Source organism: Trematomus bernacchii, unplaced genomic scaffold (assembly GCF_902827165.1).
Source record: "Trematomus bernacchii unplaced genomic scaffold, fTreBer1.1, whole genome shotgun sequence".
In the NCBI taxonomy this organism is placed as follows: Eukaryota; Metazoa; Chordata; class Actinopteri; order Perciformes; family Nototheniidae; genus Trematomus; species Trematomus bernacchii.
Window position 1 is genome coordinate 14,010,293 of NW_022987739.1, and position 19,074 is coordinate 14,029,366.

The window sequence follows — 19,074 nt, forward strand, 5'->3', positions numbered from 1 at the left end:
GGGTCAGCAAAACATGAATGAATTGTTCAAAAAATAAGGGAAATGTTTATTTAATTTCCAGAGAATTAAAATGTTTATTATTATTGAACACGATCGTTTTTAGACATCATACCTTTTGGAAGTACAGTTACAAAAATTGGTCTTATAATAGCATCAAAGAAAATAAATCCATACAAAAATAAATGGTTTGCAAATGGTTTGTAAAATAACAACAAAGTTCTTCATAAAAATACAAATGCATGACAAATCAAAAGGGTGTCTGAGCAATTTTATAACGTACACAAGATCCAAACACTTGAAGTGGATTAATACAAAAATGACCACATATGGAATCAGCAGATGATCATTTTTCATTTTGGTAAGTGTAGCTTATAGACAGAAACAGTGTTTTCTAGTTTGTTGAGGAACATGATAAAAAATGTAATAAAACAGTCTGGATTTAATTTGCATAGCTTAAGCACAACTTGTTTGATTAGAAAATGCCACTATGGGTCTTTATTATGTACAAATAAACACATAACGTCATCACAAATGCTAGAATATCTGCTAAATCTAATAACTGCAAATGTGTTCTTGATACTTGGTATGAACATGATTCATTTTAAATATATACAATACAACAAGTCTCACTGGCCAGTTGGTGCCCTTTTTGGTCTCAGTGTATCTATGATAATCAGTATAAAAATCTTAGTTTTAGAAAATACAGTGAAGACACATGGTCCCGGCCGATAGCAAGTTACTTCACTGACGTTAAAATTAGTTACACTGACAAAGAAGATGAGAAAAGCACAATTTTAGTTGATTTGTGACAAAGATAACGCCATGCCAAGGGTTAAAGATACTGTTTGCAAAACAATCACGCTCCTCGTCTCAGCCTTCACTACGTTCGCTTCAATACTTTTCCACATCTTATCTGAGGAGATAAAACGAAGAAAAATGGAGAGCAAACAGAGCCTGAGCAGTGTTATCACAGGTGTCTGAAGGTCAGCTGACCTTCAAATGACCACACCCTCTGATCCTGAACACTCAAACCAATGAGCTGAATCTTTGGAAAAGGCAGTGTTTGCTGTGGGAGTGGCAACAGTTAAGCGCCCTGCTTCCATTTCTTGACAAAAACATGTTTTTTTTTATACATAACTGATCATGATCATCATTATTAACGTACAGTATGTTCCCTATGTGTATGTGTCGGCTCTGTACAGGTAACTTTGGTCTCGGCATGTCTCATGAGTCTTTGTTTTGGAGTGTGTGTTGGCCCGTGTGTGTGTGGGTGTCAGAGCTGAGTGTCAGGACTCAGTGGCTTCATCAGTGGTTCTTGTCGTAGTCCTTCACCATGCCTTTGATGTGGAACAGCTTGTGTCTCAGGCTGCGACACTCTTTCTTCTTAGTCTGGTAATCTGAAGTCTACAGAGGAGGAAGGGCAGCAGAAAAGTCAGAAATAATACAAAGCAAACAATACAAACACAAGGATTTAAATAATACTAGACAGTGAAAATGTAAGCTCTTCTGCTCCAAATAAACAGTGATATTAGTGCTGTGATAAACATTCAGGGAAAAGGGTTCGGAAATATATTTTATGTTCGAAAGAATACTATTAAAACTTAATGAGAGGTCATTGTGAAGCTGGATGTTAAGAACGTAATGCTTTCAAAAATACATGCAATACATTTTTAATAAATGGTGTGATGTGGTGGGTCCAAAAGTTAAAGTTCATTATACTAATCAAGTCAGATAACAGAAATATAACCAAAAACTAGTTTGATAAACAATTAAAGGTGGGGTAGGTAAGTTTGAGAAACCGGCTCGAGATCGCTAGAATTTGAAAATACACAACCGGAGAAAATCTGCCACTTCCTTACAGAGCCCCTCCTCCAACACACACGAACGCGCATATGACCAATGAGGGCAAGAGATAAGTTTGTGCACAGATGGAAGGCTGACAGGCAGGTAGGCCATCCAGTTATTTTAGCCGGGCCGGCTAAAATGATTGGTCGTGCTTTTTACAGTATTACAGCTTCCACAGATGACATTTTTTAATGGATTTTTTGTCAAAGCACTTAAGATATTCATTGCTATCGGGATGTTAAGAGCATTCCATGGAATATAACAAAAAGCGTATCTCGAGCCGGTTTCTCAAATTTACCTACCCTACCTTTAATAGTAATTATTCATACTTAAGATATTTAAAACATCGCCTTGAGAAAATGGGGTGGCTTTTTTGACTATTTTCTGACCATTTATAGACCAAACCACAAAAAGAATCATCTTATTAATAATGAAGAAAATAACAACTAGCTTATTATGGAGGCTTGTTATTAATTGTATCATCAGAGAAGTCTCCCCACCTGCTTCAGATCCTTCAGCTGGTTATATTGCTCAGCTGCAGCCTGTGGAAAATATAGGAAAAACATTTGTTATGATTCTGTGTCCCTCACAAACAATCTGAAGTTAATAAACAAATAAAGTCCTGTATTTCTGTATATCATTTTGATGCTAACTGAGACTCAGTTTAGGCTCAAACACGCCTGCCTCGTGAGTGTGGGAGGTGAGCACTGAGTATATCTGACCTGGTATTTGGGAGAGGTCTCATCCAGCGTGTCCAGCTGCCGGCTGACTTTGTTCAACTGATCGTTAATGTCGTCCATCTCAGCACACAGGCGCTTGTATCGCCTGAGGTCGGCATCAAACTCTCTCTTATACTCATGACGCTGATCATCAGTAGTTATGTCTGGGTACGTGCTGGAGGAGGAGGAGGAGGGGTGAAGGTAAAAAAGATGAAGAGGTGAGAGATCAACCTGCATCAGCAATGAAGGTGCTAACTAGAACTGGGACTTTAACACCCCCCCACACACACAGACACAAAAGATCCAGCACCAGTCACTTTTACGCTGCTATGGAACATTTTGCACTCCCATTTGCACTATGGACATCTTCTTTTTTTATATATCCTTGCTTACTAGTAAATGGTTATTTTGTGTTTTTTTTGTAAATTATTGAGTCTTCTTGCATTTTAATGTGTGAGTTTTTTTATACCTCGGGACTGTGGGAAACAGTATTTAGATCTTTCTGTGTGTACAAACATATTTTGAGATTGACAATTAAAGTTGACTTTGACTTTGAGAAGCATATCTTTGTCTTAGCACATACGAGAACTCGTTTTGGTTCCTGGTAGGATCTTGTCTAAATGGCCCACCTGGTTCATAAAAGGGCTAAACCTCGAATCATCTTAGCTATAACTTTAAAGGGTGCTCACAAATGCATAAGGCCACATAACCCTCTTTACCTGAGGAATGTTCAAAGAAACATTGTATTCTACAGATAAGGCAAACAAATTAAATTCCATATATTGTATATTTTAACTAACTTCAAATTGATCAATTGAGCCAGTAGTCTCTTAAAGAACTGTTCATTTAAAAAAAAAAAGGGGGGGTTTTCAGAAGCCTATCAGCCCTTCAGGAAGAACTCTTCTTGAACCCTTATTTAGAAGAGTGTAGAAAGACTTAAAAACATGTGCTGCTGAACCAAAGCAACGCAGAGCTCAGATTAAGGAGAAATACATTGAGTGAATTGAACTACAGCTAAACATAACAGCTTCCTCATAAACTAGATTGACTCCCATGTTTTGTACCTTTGGCCCAATTCTCTCATTATTCCTGAGTACAGCCCATGTGAAGTGGCATGCCTCAGAGGATTAACTCTCCTGGGCAGACTGTAGCCTTTCCCATGCTATGCTGTTTAAGCATCTGTTTATTTACTGTTCTGTACTTCTATCCAAAAGATCTTCTTCTGCATGTTCCTGTTAATCACATCACTATGTGTATGTGTGCTTGATTTTCTAAGCTTACAGTAATTCATTTTAATCAACAATGTAGGTCTGCTCCTGAGGGAGCGACGGCAATCTACGTTGAGTGTTCTTAGATAAAGACATTTCCATCGTTAATCCGGACAAAGGATGAGCTGCTCAGAGAAACAACAAGTACAATCATTCTCACTTCTCCCACTCCTCTCCGTCCAGTTCATTGCCCGTTTCTCCTCCTGTGGTGTACTCTGTCTCATACTGCGACTCGTCCATATCTGGGTTACGTCTGCGTCTCTTGCCCCGGTTGGCCGAGGGTTTGCGGCCCCCGCTGGTCTCCTCTGAGGGGCTGGAGCTGATTCTTCCACCGTGGGAGTACGCCTCAGATGGTCTGCTGATGGTCCTCTCCGAGTACCTGCAGGACAGCAACATAAACATGGAAACTTTAGAATAAAACATGATCAGAAAGTCTTGTTCACGGGAAAGGAGAGATATTATTCAAAATAAAACCTTAAAAGGGTTAGGTTGTTGACTGAAAGATAAGATAAGATAAGATAAGAAAAGATGGAACTTTATTTTCCCCTTGGGGAAATTCAGGCGTTTATAGTCAGAATGAAAGCAATGTGTATTTTACTGTTGCCTAGGTTTGGGATCACCAGAGGCCCTACAATATCTTATTTTTACAATATAATTGCAATTTTGAACATTCAGTAACATACTGCAATATAGTGTGATTTATAACCTTTTTTGAACTGCAAATTATGGAGTTTGATTCCATCTTTCATTCTAATAATTATGAATGTAGTCATTTCTCTAAAAGAATATTGATACTTGGATTCTGTTTAGAGTGTAACAATGTAATATTGCCAAGTAAATCTCCCCCTGCATACTGTTCCCTTATCGTCTATTAGCAGTGAGTTTATATACAGAATGCACACATTTTCACAGCGATGTCAAGTACAGAAAAGCTCAAACAGGATAGATAATAAAAGCAAAACCCAGGGCAACGTGAACCGTGTGTGTGTGTGTGTGTGTGTGTGTGTGTGTGTGTGTGTGTGTGTGTGTGTGTGTGTGTGGTGGGGGAGGTTGGGGAATATTTCCCCTTCCCCAGTGGAAATGATGCCCTTGACCATATAAACCAATTTATGCTAAAAGAACATCATGACCCAAATAACAACTTAAGGGACGGTCTGATGTGAGACAGTGCCTAAAGAAAACAAATATGAATTGATATGAGAGACAGATACTGTATGAAGGGAGGTAAACACTTTGAACCACTAATCATTACTGTGGCTCACACCCTACAATTTGACTCCATGCCACGCAGAGGGCCCTCAGTGACCGGGAGGCAGGTACAGCTCTTTAATAATGTGAGGAGGAAACATGCTCAATTTTGAAGGTCTGAGGGGATTTGTAGAGGAATCCAAATCCAGCAGTGCAGATAATACAAGCTCTTTCAGAAAACAGAGCACCCTGACATTCTTTTGCTTATGAAAATGCAAGCTATGTTTACTTTTCGAGAGAAGGAAATGATTTAAATAATATTCTGGACTTTGGAACAAATCTAAATCCTGTTCATAAACTGCAGTGCACCTTAACCATGTCATTGGGAGCATATTTTCTAAAACTAGCTGGGCTGGTTTTTTCAAAGTATCAGAGATGGTAAGAAACTGTGAAGAGCCATGTACTTTTGGTTACACACACTGCAGACTTTAAGACAATAATGCAAACAAAAACATGGTGCTTGAGAAATCCTTTCTACCTTTTGGAAACTAGCAAATACATTTGTTCACAAACATCCTGCTTTCTCCCTTTCCTCAGAGATTTTAATGAACAGAAGAAAAAAAAACAGGGAAAGTTAATCCAACAAGAGCTCAAAGGTCACAAACAGAGCTCATTTTGTGGGCAGGGCAATGTTTTCAAGGGCTTTAAACCAGAGCAGTGATTAGATATTGCTTGTGTTAGTCACATGTTTGAGGTTGGTTGTTTGTGTGGTATCTATACAGAGTTAAATGTTGTAGCTGCTTTATTTCTACTATTGGACTCTCCACACATCTGTCCAATTGGGAAGAGATTTACAGCTTAAGTATCTCTTAAAGACACAGTCAAATAAAACAATGACATGTAAAATCTCTGATTCTGCATTTTTGGTTTCACTATGAAATCAAATCCTTGTGAGCACTCTTGTCTTATTACACCTCTATTTGTCTTCTTGTTAAACCTCAGGGGGACTCATCTTAAACAGTCAAGTGCGATTTGGGGCCCCTCGCTACCTTCACATTCTCATATTGATCCATGTTCATTGATCTTAGTAGCTAGCCGAGTGATAGCAAAGCGCAATCTGTCTCAGGAAACGGTCTGAAATGCAGGTTCACCGGACCCTGATGACAAAGTTTAATCAATTTGCATTGAGTCTGTGCTCACTTTTCTTTTATCTGCTGGTATCATTCTCTGAAGTTCAAATGTACTCAATAAGGTGGTTAATGTCTGTAGGAAAATATCTGGCACAGCACAAGTACTCTGTGGGATCTTTACTTTCCAACGAAAGGATATAAGAAAGCCTGTGTTTCCTTTTCCTCCTTTCCTGTGTGAATCTTCCCTTCCGTCACATCTACAGTTACAGTTTCCGCCGTATGAAATCCAACTCAAACTCGCACTAGTTAAAACCAATACATTTAAACACAACTTTATACACTCTGTCATCTCCCCTTTTAAATTGACTATGCATTTTTACTGTCTTATAATCGGTCCAAGTATTGTGCCCTGGGTTTTATTTGTGCTGAATAATTGCATCGTGTGTTGTTTATTGTTCTCTTTTATCCTTTCGACTGCATCTACTTGTCTTTCATCCTTTTTTTATAACTAATGCTGTTGATATTTTGGGATTTTAAGGGTGTCTATTACCAACTGGCCGGGGACAACAGCTGGAAATGAGCCATGTTGGCTAAAGCTGCCCCATTTACTGTTTTTTTGTGACAGTTGATCAATGGGGACTGTCCACGACACTATAAACAAAGAAACAAAACTATAACTAAATCCCATTTTTGCCATACCAATACACCGAATGGGGATAAATATAGTTATTGACTGATAAACTTTGTTTACATGTTGAAAAAGAGCGTTTTTTTCAGTCATTTGTTCCTTTTTCTATTCTGTCTGATATAAGAACACAGGTGGGAGCGGTGTAGCTGGAAGCCAACAGTCCTCTATAGCGTATTCATTTCTCTCTACAGCTCGATATTATGGTGTGTTTGCCCCTTTTAACAATGCAATCAATGAATCTGATTTAAATTCCTCTTGTAAGTAAACAGCACCCACATATTTTCCACTCGTCACAGTGCAGAAGATGTTCATTGTCACTTGTGACGGAGTATTTGTCAACACGAAGAATACAGATTCACTCACACTGTGTTGTCGAGGGTGTCCTCATTATAGGAGCTGCTGTCCACCTTGGCGGGGGGGTAGGAGATGACACTGTTTGCTGAGGCGCTGAGCAGACCGGCCCCCTTCTCTGACACCAGCAGCGTAGGGGCGTCTTGAACACTGTGGCTTTCCTCCACATTGTTCACCTACAGCAGACAGGAAAAAGCAGAAGGAACAGAGTCAGCAAACAAAAACTAACAAATGAACCCCTCACAAACATCAGGTCAGGCTGTAGCCTCATTTTATGACGAACATCCGGTTTCTTATACTATTCATTTTGTCTTCTTTTCCTTACTTCTTAACTCCTAAAGAAAATCAAAGGGTAATGTATTGCTTAAAGCCATCAGGCATGTAATTGGATAGCAGTCAAAGCTCCTCAGCAAAATGGAGGTTATCTATTTGGTTCACTGTGCCTGAAAAGGTCGAGAGAAAATTAAAATGGATGCCTTAAGGCTAATTGTAAAATCAAACCAACACTATAATAAATAAATGGTGTTCTTTATCGTGTAAAACAATGGATGGATAGAGATAAAGATTCTTGTTTACAGTGAATTGTCTTAATATTTTCCGATTGTTATGATAGTCTTATAACCTTACAAGATAAATCATGAGGATATCATTGTTACACAGAACGATCTGACTATTATTCCAGCTTTTCTTTCACTTCTTTCTATGGTCTTATGTCATCGTGAACACCTGGAACGGATGTGCTCCTCCTTTCTTTCTTCAAACAAAAGTAAACTGTGTCTGACCTGTAAATAGGTTCGCCTTAATCTGTATTTTCAAGACCTTCCTGTGAGCCCAAACGTCCTGCATGAGGGAATTCCTCACAATGAGGGCCTCGGGGGTGGTCACTGTTTCTCCCCCTACCACTGGGTCCAGTGACTGCATCAATCATTAGTGTCCTTTTACACAACCTCTACACGGATAAGTAAAGAGTAAACTGTGAAGGGTTTTTCTGCTACATGCAAGGCTAACTGGCTTTAACAAAGAAAAAGACCCATGGGTTGTTTTTCAAATGTATCACACATTGTGAAAAGGATGGAGACCCCCCACAAGAAAAAGCGGACCTAAACTAAGATTATTTATTGTATAAGTAAGTAGGCAGGTTTTAAATCAGGCACAACATTTCTGCATTTGTACATAAAAGAGCACTGAGCATGTTTGGGGTGATGTTAAATACTGCTTAGAGGTAAACATTTACTATTCCTCAAATACATATAAACCCTCCTGCTTACAAGGGTGGAACATTACTAAGCAATCTCCTAAATGCCTCACAGTCCGGCAGTGGCTCAGTCAGTAGGGGCTTGGACTGGGGCTTGGACTGGGAGCCGTAGGGGTCGCTGGTTCAAGTCCCCGACCAGACCTAAATATGGAGTGTGGACTTCTACTTGGAGAGGTCCCAGTTCACCTCCTGCCCTGCCGTGGTGCCCTTGAGCAAGGCACCGGACACCCCCCTTCCCCCCCACTCCCATTGCTCCCCGGGCGCTGTACAATAGCTGCCCACTGCTCCTAGTACTAGACTCCTTGTACTAGGATGGGTTAAAAGCAGAGGCCAAATTTCACTGTGTGTGCTGTGTGCTCTGCATGTGTGACCATTAAAGAGGGTTTCATCCCTCCCTATTCTATTCTATTCTATTCAGTGTGGGAGCATCAGCCTAACCCCCAAAAAACAATAATCATAATGGGTGGAGTTCCAGTGTGGGGGAGAGCTGCTTTCAATTCAACTGTAGGAGAAGCCTGACGTGATTTGAAGACTATACTTCCAGTACAATTCTTAACAACGCCCTCTCAGTGTGCAACACAGCAGCTTCTGAGTGTAGAAGCACAGTTACAATGTCACTCTTAATGCAGGAATGTGCTTCGCCAAAGATGATGCACTTGTGCTTTGTAAAACTGGTGAGGATGTATTTACAGCAAGTTATCCGGAGCAGCAGTGATTGTCATTATCACCATTATTTAAAACAGAGAGAATGATGTATTTTTAGATCACAAGTGAAACATGCCAACTTGGACTGCAACATCTGTATTGACAACTTTAGAAAGCAAAATAAGTCAGCTGTTGATAAGCAGGTTTACTAGAGAGGTTTAGCCTTCATTTGTCTTTTCACTTGATCACACTTAATGTAAAGCAAAGTAAAAACAGAAGACATATTCAATCCACTTGATATGGTATATATTGGTCAAACTGATCACATTTAGATATTTCTACACAACTCCTCCCAGAAAGAGATCACAACACGTCACAAAACGAGCCCAGGATGCTTTCACTCTGCATCTGTGCAGCACTTCAGTGTTTCCAGCATACAAGACTGCCCTGCAGGAACCGCTGTGATGACCTCATGCAGCAGACACAATGCCACCCCCCCCGAGCTGAATGAAGCCAGTGTGTGAGGTCATCAGAGCATGCCAGGCCTGCCCGAGCTCAGCAGCAGAGATGGGTCCAATCTTAGCGCAACCACAACCTTAGCCTGTCACTGGCTCTGTGTTTAAAGGAGCCAAACAAGCCTGATGACTCATTTTGTAGCACAGATACAGTTTGCAGGTAGCACAGGAATACAAAAAATGCATTGGAAATAAGAGGGAAATAAGGACAGGGGGTTTATTGAGGCTTAATATAAAATATGAAAATAATATACAATAAAGGCTCATGTTGTCTGACCTCTTTTAAAGATATGAGTCCATAGAGAGTCAAATTCAAATATGTTCCTTCCTAACTATAAACATTTTTTAAACTTTGAGGGCTTGAAAAAAGATTGGATTGTAAGTATTGAAAGCCCTCAACTTTTCAAAGATGAATCTTCTTGGAAACTCTTTGCCGTTTCACCAACCTTTATCTTGCAAAACATCTCTATATCACAGCAGTATTACAAATTGTTTATATTTAGAAGAATACAAAAAAATGATGTATCTGTGTACACATCATGAGTGTACCTACAATAAGACGACGACATCAGTGAGCATGGCTCTATTATCCAACACTAGTGTTAGTCATAGGATTCACTCCAGGCTGCTCTCGTCTGCTCTGCTCGTTCACCTCTGGGTGCATGATGCCATGTCCTAGGCAATGACAAGCACTCAAAAACAAACAGCTCTATATAATCAAATATAACAGCATGTCTGTTTAGTGCTTAGATAAAGTGTGACTCGAAGCATTCTCTGCATCATTTGTTGACTAGTTTGATTAGATTATAGAGCTAAGCTCGTACAACTGATTCCTTTAAGTGTACTACTTATTAAAGCAAAAATAAATGGTATCCCCTTTAAATATATGCAAGGTGTTGTGTAATGTGTTTCTAACATACATCAGGGAATTTAGATTCTGTATTATTTATCTGCATATATTTCACTTTTGCAATTGGCATGCAAGGACTGTTTGCCGTGTGTCTGCGTGTATTGATTTGTGTTATTTACCCTTAGTGCAGTGCCTTGCAACCTTTTGAACACACATTGGATGTGGACATAATGTGTTGGAGAGGATGCTGAGTGACAACAGTATGTAGAAAACAGAAAGGAAATATTCTAAAGAACATATTTTGAGTTACAAAACAGTAAAATTGCTAACAAATAAGTGCACGGTGTGTTAGGGTTAAACCTGGTTCACAGAAAGTCAGAAAAAGAGAGTTGTTCATGATAGGTCTCCTGTAACTCATTGTCATTCACTGCATGAACAGGCATCATTTGAAAAGTGGCAGTTCCAATCAATAATCAACCTGTATCACAGGTAACAGTCTCACGTGACTAGCTATGTTGATATTTAAAACCCTAAAAGGAAGGCACTCTAGAAACCTCCTGCCCGCTCTCTATCTTCTCTAGGTTAATAATTACTCAGAGTGAAACCAGGTAGTAGAGCATGGGCAAACAATCACTGACTGCTATCAGCTCTGACCCTGAACAAAGTGACTCAGTCAGAGGAAACACTGTTACGGTAATGTGACCGCTTCCCTGCTGGAACCTATAAACTCATAAAGATCTGGTTATGAAGCTCATTTCTGGACTTTCAACTCACACAAAAATTGAAACATTGAGAGTATTGAACTGGAAAACAACATCTGGTCACATTTTGTCAAAAACAGTAACAACCTTGGGAATGTGCAGTTTTCCTTATCTGCACCACAATCATCCAACCTATCTTTATAACTGATGAGTACCTAAGCAGGATTACTGCCTCACTGATGACCTGGCTTCAATTTGCAATAAAACTATTTATGTAAAATAAATGGTTGGAAACACATTTTTGTCAGGTAGCAAATTTGGGGACGGATAGGGAAAAGCATACGTCACTTAGTTTTGGTGATAGAACCTCTGACGCAGAAAAAACACAGTGGTTAACCTTTTTAGCAAATCCGTTGGAGAACATTATATTACATCAACTTTCCTTAGGCTGGATTAAAACTGTGCATGCACAAACTCAAGGTCAGTTAAGGTTGAAAAAGTGATTTTTCTAAATCCCATGTTAACCCAGTAAACTGGGACTTTGTTTTGTTCTGTCCTGTTTTGTCTAAATTCCAGTTTCTCTCTATTCCTATGTATTGTACGTCACTTCCAAGATTTTGTGTGCCGCCCTTTGCACGAATAACAAAAATGATGTTACTACTATCCTGTATTCTCTTACCCATTCCTCTACGTCTCTGCCCTCTGAAGCTTTTCCGCCAACGAGAGGCTCTTGCCAGTAAATGTTTGGTTTCCCGTAGCGCCAGATCATCCCTCTTGTTCTATGTGCAAAAAACGCAGCAACACCAAAGGCAATGACGACCAGAAATCCACACACCATGGCAACTCCCTAGAAGAGCAAGAACATAAAAACAAATGTAATGTGATTTACCCAAAAAGGTAACAAATGCTTCATAACTACAGATTAGTAAACAACACAGGACTGGTAATATGGGAGACTAATATACATCTCTTTTTGAGTCCAGATTATCTCATATTTCCCACATGTGAAACAGCAACATTACTCAAACAAAGTTAACCGTATGCATTTTGTAACATTCATTGTAGCGTATTTATATCTACAGTCTACACACCTCCTGTGGGTCCACGAAGCAGTAATGGTAGAGATACTGGTTGTAGATGGGGAAGCCTCCCACTCCTCCCATCTGTGAGTAGCTGGTCTGGTAGAGGCTCTGGCACATCATCAGCATGGGATTGTACATCATGCTGGAGGTGCCCTGGGCCATAGGGTTCACCCCGACGATGTAGACAATGCTTATGATGCCCTGGAAAAAGCATTGACAGTCACTGATATTTACAGTCAGAGAATCAGTCTATCTTTCAGATTGACCTATAGTAGTGCACCTCACTCCCTCCCTCAGTTCGAATATGTTTACGGCAACACAGTCAGATAATCTTAAAGCCCTCATTCAGCAACAATCATATCAGTGAAGTATTTTTCTGAACATCCTGTAACTGACAAATGGTACAGTACAACAAGTTATTCAAAGACTCTTTCTAATCTAGCATTATTTTAGTCTGTTATAATACTTTGTCAGCTAGAAACTCTCAACGTTATTATACAACACCTTAGACAATGAATTTGCTGAGTACAAAATAAGGTGTAACAAACAAAAGTATGTTAACTCAGCATAAATATGGTTTATGGTTTAAATTAACTCAGCAAGTAGAGCACTGGGATCTGAACAAAGTGAAGCTGTGCACACAGTCCTGTTTCAGATTAGACTTCTGGTATTCAGGGTTTTTCAAAATCATGCACATAAATAAAATGTTGATAACAGAGATAGAGATAACAGTTTTCTGTTGATCAGGATGATACATTAGATAGAAATGTTGAGATGCTTAAGCAGGAAAATGCTTTTGTGATGCTGCTAATGTAATTCACATATCACTTTAATTCACCTTAGCCTACAATGTAGAACTATGTATAAGACAGCAGAATTGAAACAGAGGCAAACATTTCTCTGTGTATGCTGTATGTGATTTCACAGTATATATTGTTTGGTGTATTTTTAGCCTTTGTGGACTTGCCACTCGAGTGTATAATATGGAAATAAACAAAACATAGTATGCGTCCTCCACACAAAGTGATTGGACACCCTAAATAACAGAGAAGTAAAATGGCAAAAACATGAGGACACCATAAAATGTGAATGAGTCTCACCTCGAGGAAAGCCATGATGACGCTGGCTATCAGGAGGATCAGAAAGAACTTCCTAGTGTGGACCGTGTTGGATTTAGAGAAGCTTGTGATGAAGAAAGACAGTGCCCCTATAAAATTAATGGCTGCCATGGCAATCATGGCGGTTTTGGCTGAGTAAGGTTGGATGTAGGAGCCATGGTTACTGCCGTAGCCTCCTCCATAACCACCTCCGTAACCACCACCGTAACCACCACCATAACCACCACCGTATCCTGAGCCGTAGCTGCTTCCACTGCCGCCGTACCCACTGCCGCCGTACCCCATTCCCATTCCCATTCCATACTGCATGTCCCACATGAGGGTGGAGGCCACGCAGGCAAATATGCCCACACACAGCACGATCACCGTACCCATCATGGCTTTGATGATCCCCGGAGGTGACAGCCATTTGTAGAAGTGCTGTGGTTTGTCCTCAATGTAGTACGATCCTGGTGGAGGTGGGTATGCGTTGTAATCACTCTGAGGGCCCTGGAAGCTGCCTGGAGGGCCATAGCCGTTGTTGGATGGCGAACTGAAGGGAGGACTGTAGACAGGTGGACTCTCGTAGTGCTGCTTGTCAAACATTGTGTCCCAAACTGTAAACCAAAAACAACAAAACCAAATAAGTTTGCGGGTAGTCGTGAGAGAGCAAAGTGTACTCCACAGAGAAGGAAAGAGCCAACCCGTTCTGTTTTTCAGCAGCACTGATATGAGCTATGCTACGTGGAGATATGGGAAAGTTAGGCGTGACAGTCTTTGGTAATGAGAGGTAGTAACAGAGCAGTGTAAATGTTTGACCATTTCCAAGGGAGTGTGATTTATGAGGGCACAAGTTAGGCTTGTTTGTGCGTATTTTTCTTTCAGTCAGGTTGCGTAAATTACAAAGAGCAGAACGTTTATTTTTATCATATCATAAACTAAATCAGACCTGCTTTCCTACATTAACAGAAAATAGAAATATTAGATGAATGACCTTAAGCAAAGAGGTTTCTGACCCAGCAAAGTCAGAGTGGAGATGTCGGCACCAGGACGGAGAGGGCAGAAAAACAACAATACATTCCTTTTTGCCTCTTCACAGGCTGTAGGAGTCCCTCTCAGCCCCCACCATGTCCAACCAGACTTTGAACATTTCACATCCCGCCTCTGGCTATTTTTTTGTTTTCTTTCTCGCTACAAATCTTATCCAGGGACACAGTTTATACAACTTAACAATGCCCATTCTTCTACATGGAGTCCTACAGCGCTCCCGTTTGTTGCCTCTGTTTTTCTCAGTTTCTTCCCATATAAAGTGAATATCTTTGGGTTTTAGTATGAAAAAACCATCATGTAAAAGACATGGCCTTTGAGAGACTGGGATAGACATTGTTTATTATTGTAACATTATATAGAGCCAACCAATCAATTCATTTACCAAAAATGAATGGGACAAAGTTAGTTCATTAATTGTGTTTCGGGCATAAAGGTCAATGTTAAACGATTGGATGCAACTTTTAGATTTGTATTAAAGCTGTTAGTTACAGCCCTTGATTTATTTACCTTGAAATGCTATTGGATTTATCATCAAGGAATACATGTGCAGGTGCTCTATCTTCTAACCCACAGCACTGATTTGAACAACAAAGAAAGAAACCTCTTCCATTAACATCGTGCTCCTGTTGAGCCACCGTGGTGGGGTTTTGAGGGAGGTAACGACCATTCAGAGAGGAAGACATACAGACGGACGGACGGAGACACAGTTCTTGGCACTGCCCACAGTCTCCAGTGATAACTCTCCTCTCTTTAAGGGTCTCTAGCACACACAGAAGAAGAGGTCTCGCCTCAGAGCCTCCATCCCAGACACCTTCCCATTATTCCCTCCCTCATTCCTTCTTATCCTTCATCCCCCTGTCCCACTACCCTCCTTCCCCCCTTTCCTCCCTCCATAACTTCTTGCCTTTGTTTCGGGAGCAGGAGGGGCAAAAGTCAAGGCTGCTTGTCACGGGAACAGTGTTGCCATGGAGTTTGGGTTTTTTTTTAAAAAGAAAAGAAAATTGGGGCACTGTCTGTGGAGGATCAAACAAGGGCTCCTCTGTGCTGCTGTGGGGGGGCAGGAGAGAGAAACAGAGAGAGGGGAGGACAGGTGGATGTTGTGCATACAGCGGTGTCATGTGTCCTTTATTGTTGATCAACAGGCTGTCTCCTAAGCCAGTAGGTCTTAGTGTAATTTCTACTGCCAGTATTTGATTATATCAATAAGTGGCTGGAAGTAGTCTGAGGCACAGGCTCTTTCCGAGAAACCAAATAACACTGAGGACCAAACAATTGTACATTCTGGAAAATGACTACTTTGGGAGCCCCAAGTGGGTTTTTTCTAGTGCATCTTTGTCAATGTAATAAAGTAGGATTTTTTATTAAAAGGTAGCGGTTAATAGGGGTTCTATTCTTTAGGATACAAAAATTACATGTACAGCTTTTTTTACTCATAGAGCGGCAATGGTTTAACTAATTTTTCAAAAGGAATTCCAAACATCCGGTTTAATTGTAATAGTTAAGAGAAAATTATTTGGTTTTGGACTTTTTGTTGGATAAAACCAAGCTAATTGTGACATTAACCTGGGCTATATGGCAGTTTTCATCATATTTTGCCATTTTATTGACCAAGTTATCAATTATTTAAAAAAGATCTGCAGATTAATCAATCATTTAAATATGTTTTGTTAGAACAGTAGACTCAGTGCTTGGACAAAACATATGTGAGGGTGTCCTACAGACTGATAGTAAAGATCAACAAAACTACAATACCTTATTTTGGACATTTGTTTTTATGTAAAGGCAAAGCTTTATGGTTATTTACTAGCAAATTCCCTAAAACAAGTGAAGTGTACTTTTTCTGAAGCAGCAGCATCGCAGCAATAGTAGGAGAAACAGTAGTAGTAGCAGTAGTCGTAGTACTAAAGTGTTGTTTGTCTAAAACTGGATAACAAATCTTATTTTCATGCTGGGCAGAAAGCAGAGTGTTTTTGGACCAGAGTCACAGGTCAGGTCCCACACCCACCATCCGCAGCCTGAGCTCCTCTACAACACAGAGACTCTATCATCTGCTGCTGATAATGGAATTCCACTCATACAGTCACATGTCTCACATCTGTCAAAAACAATTAGGCCCCTGCCTGATGTAGGCTGGGGCCCACTGGCATACACACAGGAGTCAGCCAAGACTTGCTGCCCAAACACACCCAGCTGAAAAATCTCCTGGGCCGTATAAAAGTCAGTCAAAATTGTGGAAAATAACAAGCTGTGCAATCAGTTGCAAAAATTCAAAAAATGTTTTGAGATGTTGATTCCACTTAACTGACTTTTAAGAGACTGTGGTGTTGTTGGTATGTATTATGAAGCACTCAAGAGAGTTTTTATTATGTTGTCCACCCAATAATATCACTGAAGGTTAATTATCTAAATCTAAATAAACCTGAATGAAAAGAAAGTATTGGGTGGACGTATTTTATTAACTTGTAAACTGTGTTGTATGCTCAATTATATCTTTTACAGGGCTAAACTGTATGTCGAATTTTGCTTCTAAGTTTTGGCAAGCTAAAGATAATGTTCTACTCTATAATGAAATGGTATTCTATTCTGCTACTTCATATAGTGATTATTAAAGGGCTTCTGTAGTGGAACGAGGTGTACCTGAACAACTGGCACCTGAGCGATATCACAAAACTCTCATTATGAGACATTGTGCCAACCAGTAAACTACAGTTTATACAGTCAATCGTTGAATTATAATTATGGAAAAAGCCTTTTATGTGTCTAATTTGTCTTTACAATCTACAAAATATATAAACACACTGTAACATCAACTTCAGACTCATCACAAAAGGATTACTACTTGTGAACCTGCAGTGATTATTTATCTTATTTTAGGACTGTTGGGTTACTTTGTGTTTGTTATTGATCCGTAAGGCTTGTAGTAGTAACTAAGTACATTACCTCAAGTACTGTACTTAAGTACAAGTTTGAGAGACTCATACTTTACTTGAGTATTTTCAGTTAAATTGTGTACTTTTACTCCACTATATTTATTTAATACCCTTAGTTACTTTGCACATTTGGATTAATAGTGTGAAACATAAACAACTCATTAATAAGACTTTATATTCACCTAAAGTCACATTTACAAGCTACCCTGAAGTTCACAAAGTCTTTAAAACCAGCTGCACATTTACCAGCTTTGATAAACACATTGATGCATCAATCATTATAATCAAATCATATAATATATATTATTCTGAAAAGGGCTAATTTGCATAATAAGTACTTTAACTTTTGGTACTCTACATTTATGTTGATGCTAATATGCTGCACTCTGGTACTAGTACTTTTACTTCAGTACAAGATCTGAGTATTTCTCCCACCTCTGCACTTGGCTTGCATCAAAAGGCCATCAGATTTTCCATTAGCTATAGTAGACTAACGTTGCTGTTTTCTTGATGTCTTTGTTTTGTTCCGGTAGATCGTTCTAACGGAGTTCTCTATCACCATTAACAACCTGTAGCTAACTGACTCGCTAACTCAATAACGGTGTTATCTAACTGTCGTTACTTTGGAAACAACAGGGGTCCCACCTGTTCACCGTTACTCCTTTCACCCAGATACTTTTACGGTAAAAGACTTCAAAATACTTGATACAAAAATAATAATACAGGTTTATTCAAGAATAATAACATAAAACTGGTTTTAAAATCACCTTTTAGTTTCAACTGTATGTTGTCTTACCTGAGGATCCAGGAAGGGGGAAAGCACAGTCAGAGCGTTTCCTGTCAAAACTCTCCTTCTTCCTAAAGTTTTGAACAGTTGAGAAAATAATAAAACGGCCGTCAGGAAATGAATGTCCCGCGATATATTAAAAATAAAGTGAGGCTTTTTAATGTAACCGTTAAAGCCGCGACTTTAAGCTGCTGTCCCGGGCGGACGGAGAGACAACGGTTTCCTTCACAGCCTCTGAACAAGTGCTTTGTCCCGCCTGTCCGCGGTGATGAGGCCCGCCGTCCCACCGCAGCACCGCTACACCGCCGAGGCTCATCCGCCAGAGGGCGGGCTATCTGCGGCTTACAGAGAGCATAAAGGGACACAGAGACACTGGAGACAATTAAGATTTAATATTAAAGAAATTATATAACCAAATATAAATTTGAAACAACTATCATCGTAGTCTACCGCTAGACAAAATAGTTCTTAAACAGCAGTGGTGCAAAGTAAGTGTATTTAAATACAAATCTGAGGTACTTTAAGTAGACTATTTTCTTTTCCTGATTCCTTACCTCTTAACCTAGTTCAAAAAGCAACTGTTACTCCTCAACCAATAGCCTATTTGACAGTTGTATTTACTTTACAGATGTTACTACAAATATAAATCCACTAATGAATTATAATCTTATGTTTTAGGTTCGGAAAATTGGCTTTATTCACAGAAGACAGTTGAGGCAGACATCTTAACAGAGAGGGGGGGATTAGTACTTAGATCTTGTACTTAAGTGAAAGTAGAAGTAGGCTACCAGAGTGTAGAAATACTCTCTTACAAGTAAAAGTCCTGCATTCAAAATGTTACTGAAGTAAAAGTACAAAAGTATCAGCATAAAAAAGTACTCATTGTGCAGATTGGTCTATTTCAGAATAATATTATATGTTTTGATAATAATTATTGATGTTATCAAAGCTGGTAAAGGTGCAGCTAGTTTTA

At 39.6% G+C, this 19,074-nt stretch overlaps 1 protein-coding gene across 2 annotated transcripts; it reads right to left on the reverse strand.

The window, feature by feature from the left end:
• Window positions 1-43: 43 nt before the first annotated feature.
• Window positions 44-18,374, reverse strand: si:ch73-61d6.3 (occludin). Of its 2 annotated transcripts, XM_034147963.1 has the most exons (9): window positions 18,111-18,374; window positions 13,338-13,951; window positions 12,247-12,438; window positions 11,835-12,002; window positions 7,202-7,365; window positions 3,993-4,211; window positions 2,568-2,739; window positions 2,346-2,387; window positions 44-1,404 (listed from the first exon to the last, which is right to left on the reverse strand). In XM_034147963.1, the coding sequence occupies exons 2-9, from the start codon at window positions 13,938-13,940 to the stop codon at window positions 1,306-1,308; spliced, it is 1,659 nt and encodes a 552-aa protein (XP_034003854.1). In that variant the 5' UTR covers window positions 13,941-13,951; window positions 18,111-18,374; the 3' UTR covers window positions 44-1,305. The 2 variants fall into 2 exon arrangements, with proteins under 2 accessions (XP_034003854.1, XP_034003855.1); XM_034147964.1 differs by lacking the exon at window positions 18,111-18,374 and having other exon boundaries at window positions 13,338-14,058.
• Window positions 18,375-19,074: the final 700 nt, after the last annotated feature.

Excerpts from the sequence above, each read along its gene's own strand:
- si:ch73-61d6.3 (XM_034147963.1), bottom strand. The coding sequence starts at position 13,940 with ATGTTTGACAAGCAGCACTACGAGAGTCCACCTGTCTACAGTCCTCCC. Across the intron at positions 12,003-12,246 it reads GCTTCGTGGACCCACAGGAG|GGAGTTGCCATGGTGTGTGG; the intron begins GTGTGTAGACTG and ends TTGCTCTTCTAG. Across the intron at positions 2,740-3,992 it reads GACGGAGAGGAGTGGGAGAA|CACGTACCCAGACATAACTA; the intron begins GTGAGAATGATT and ends CTCCTCCTCCAG.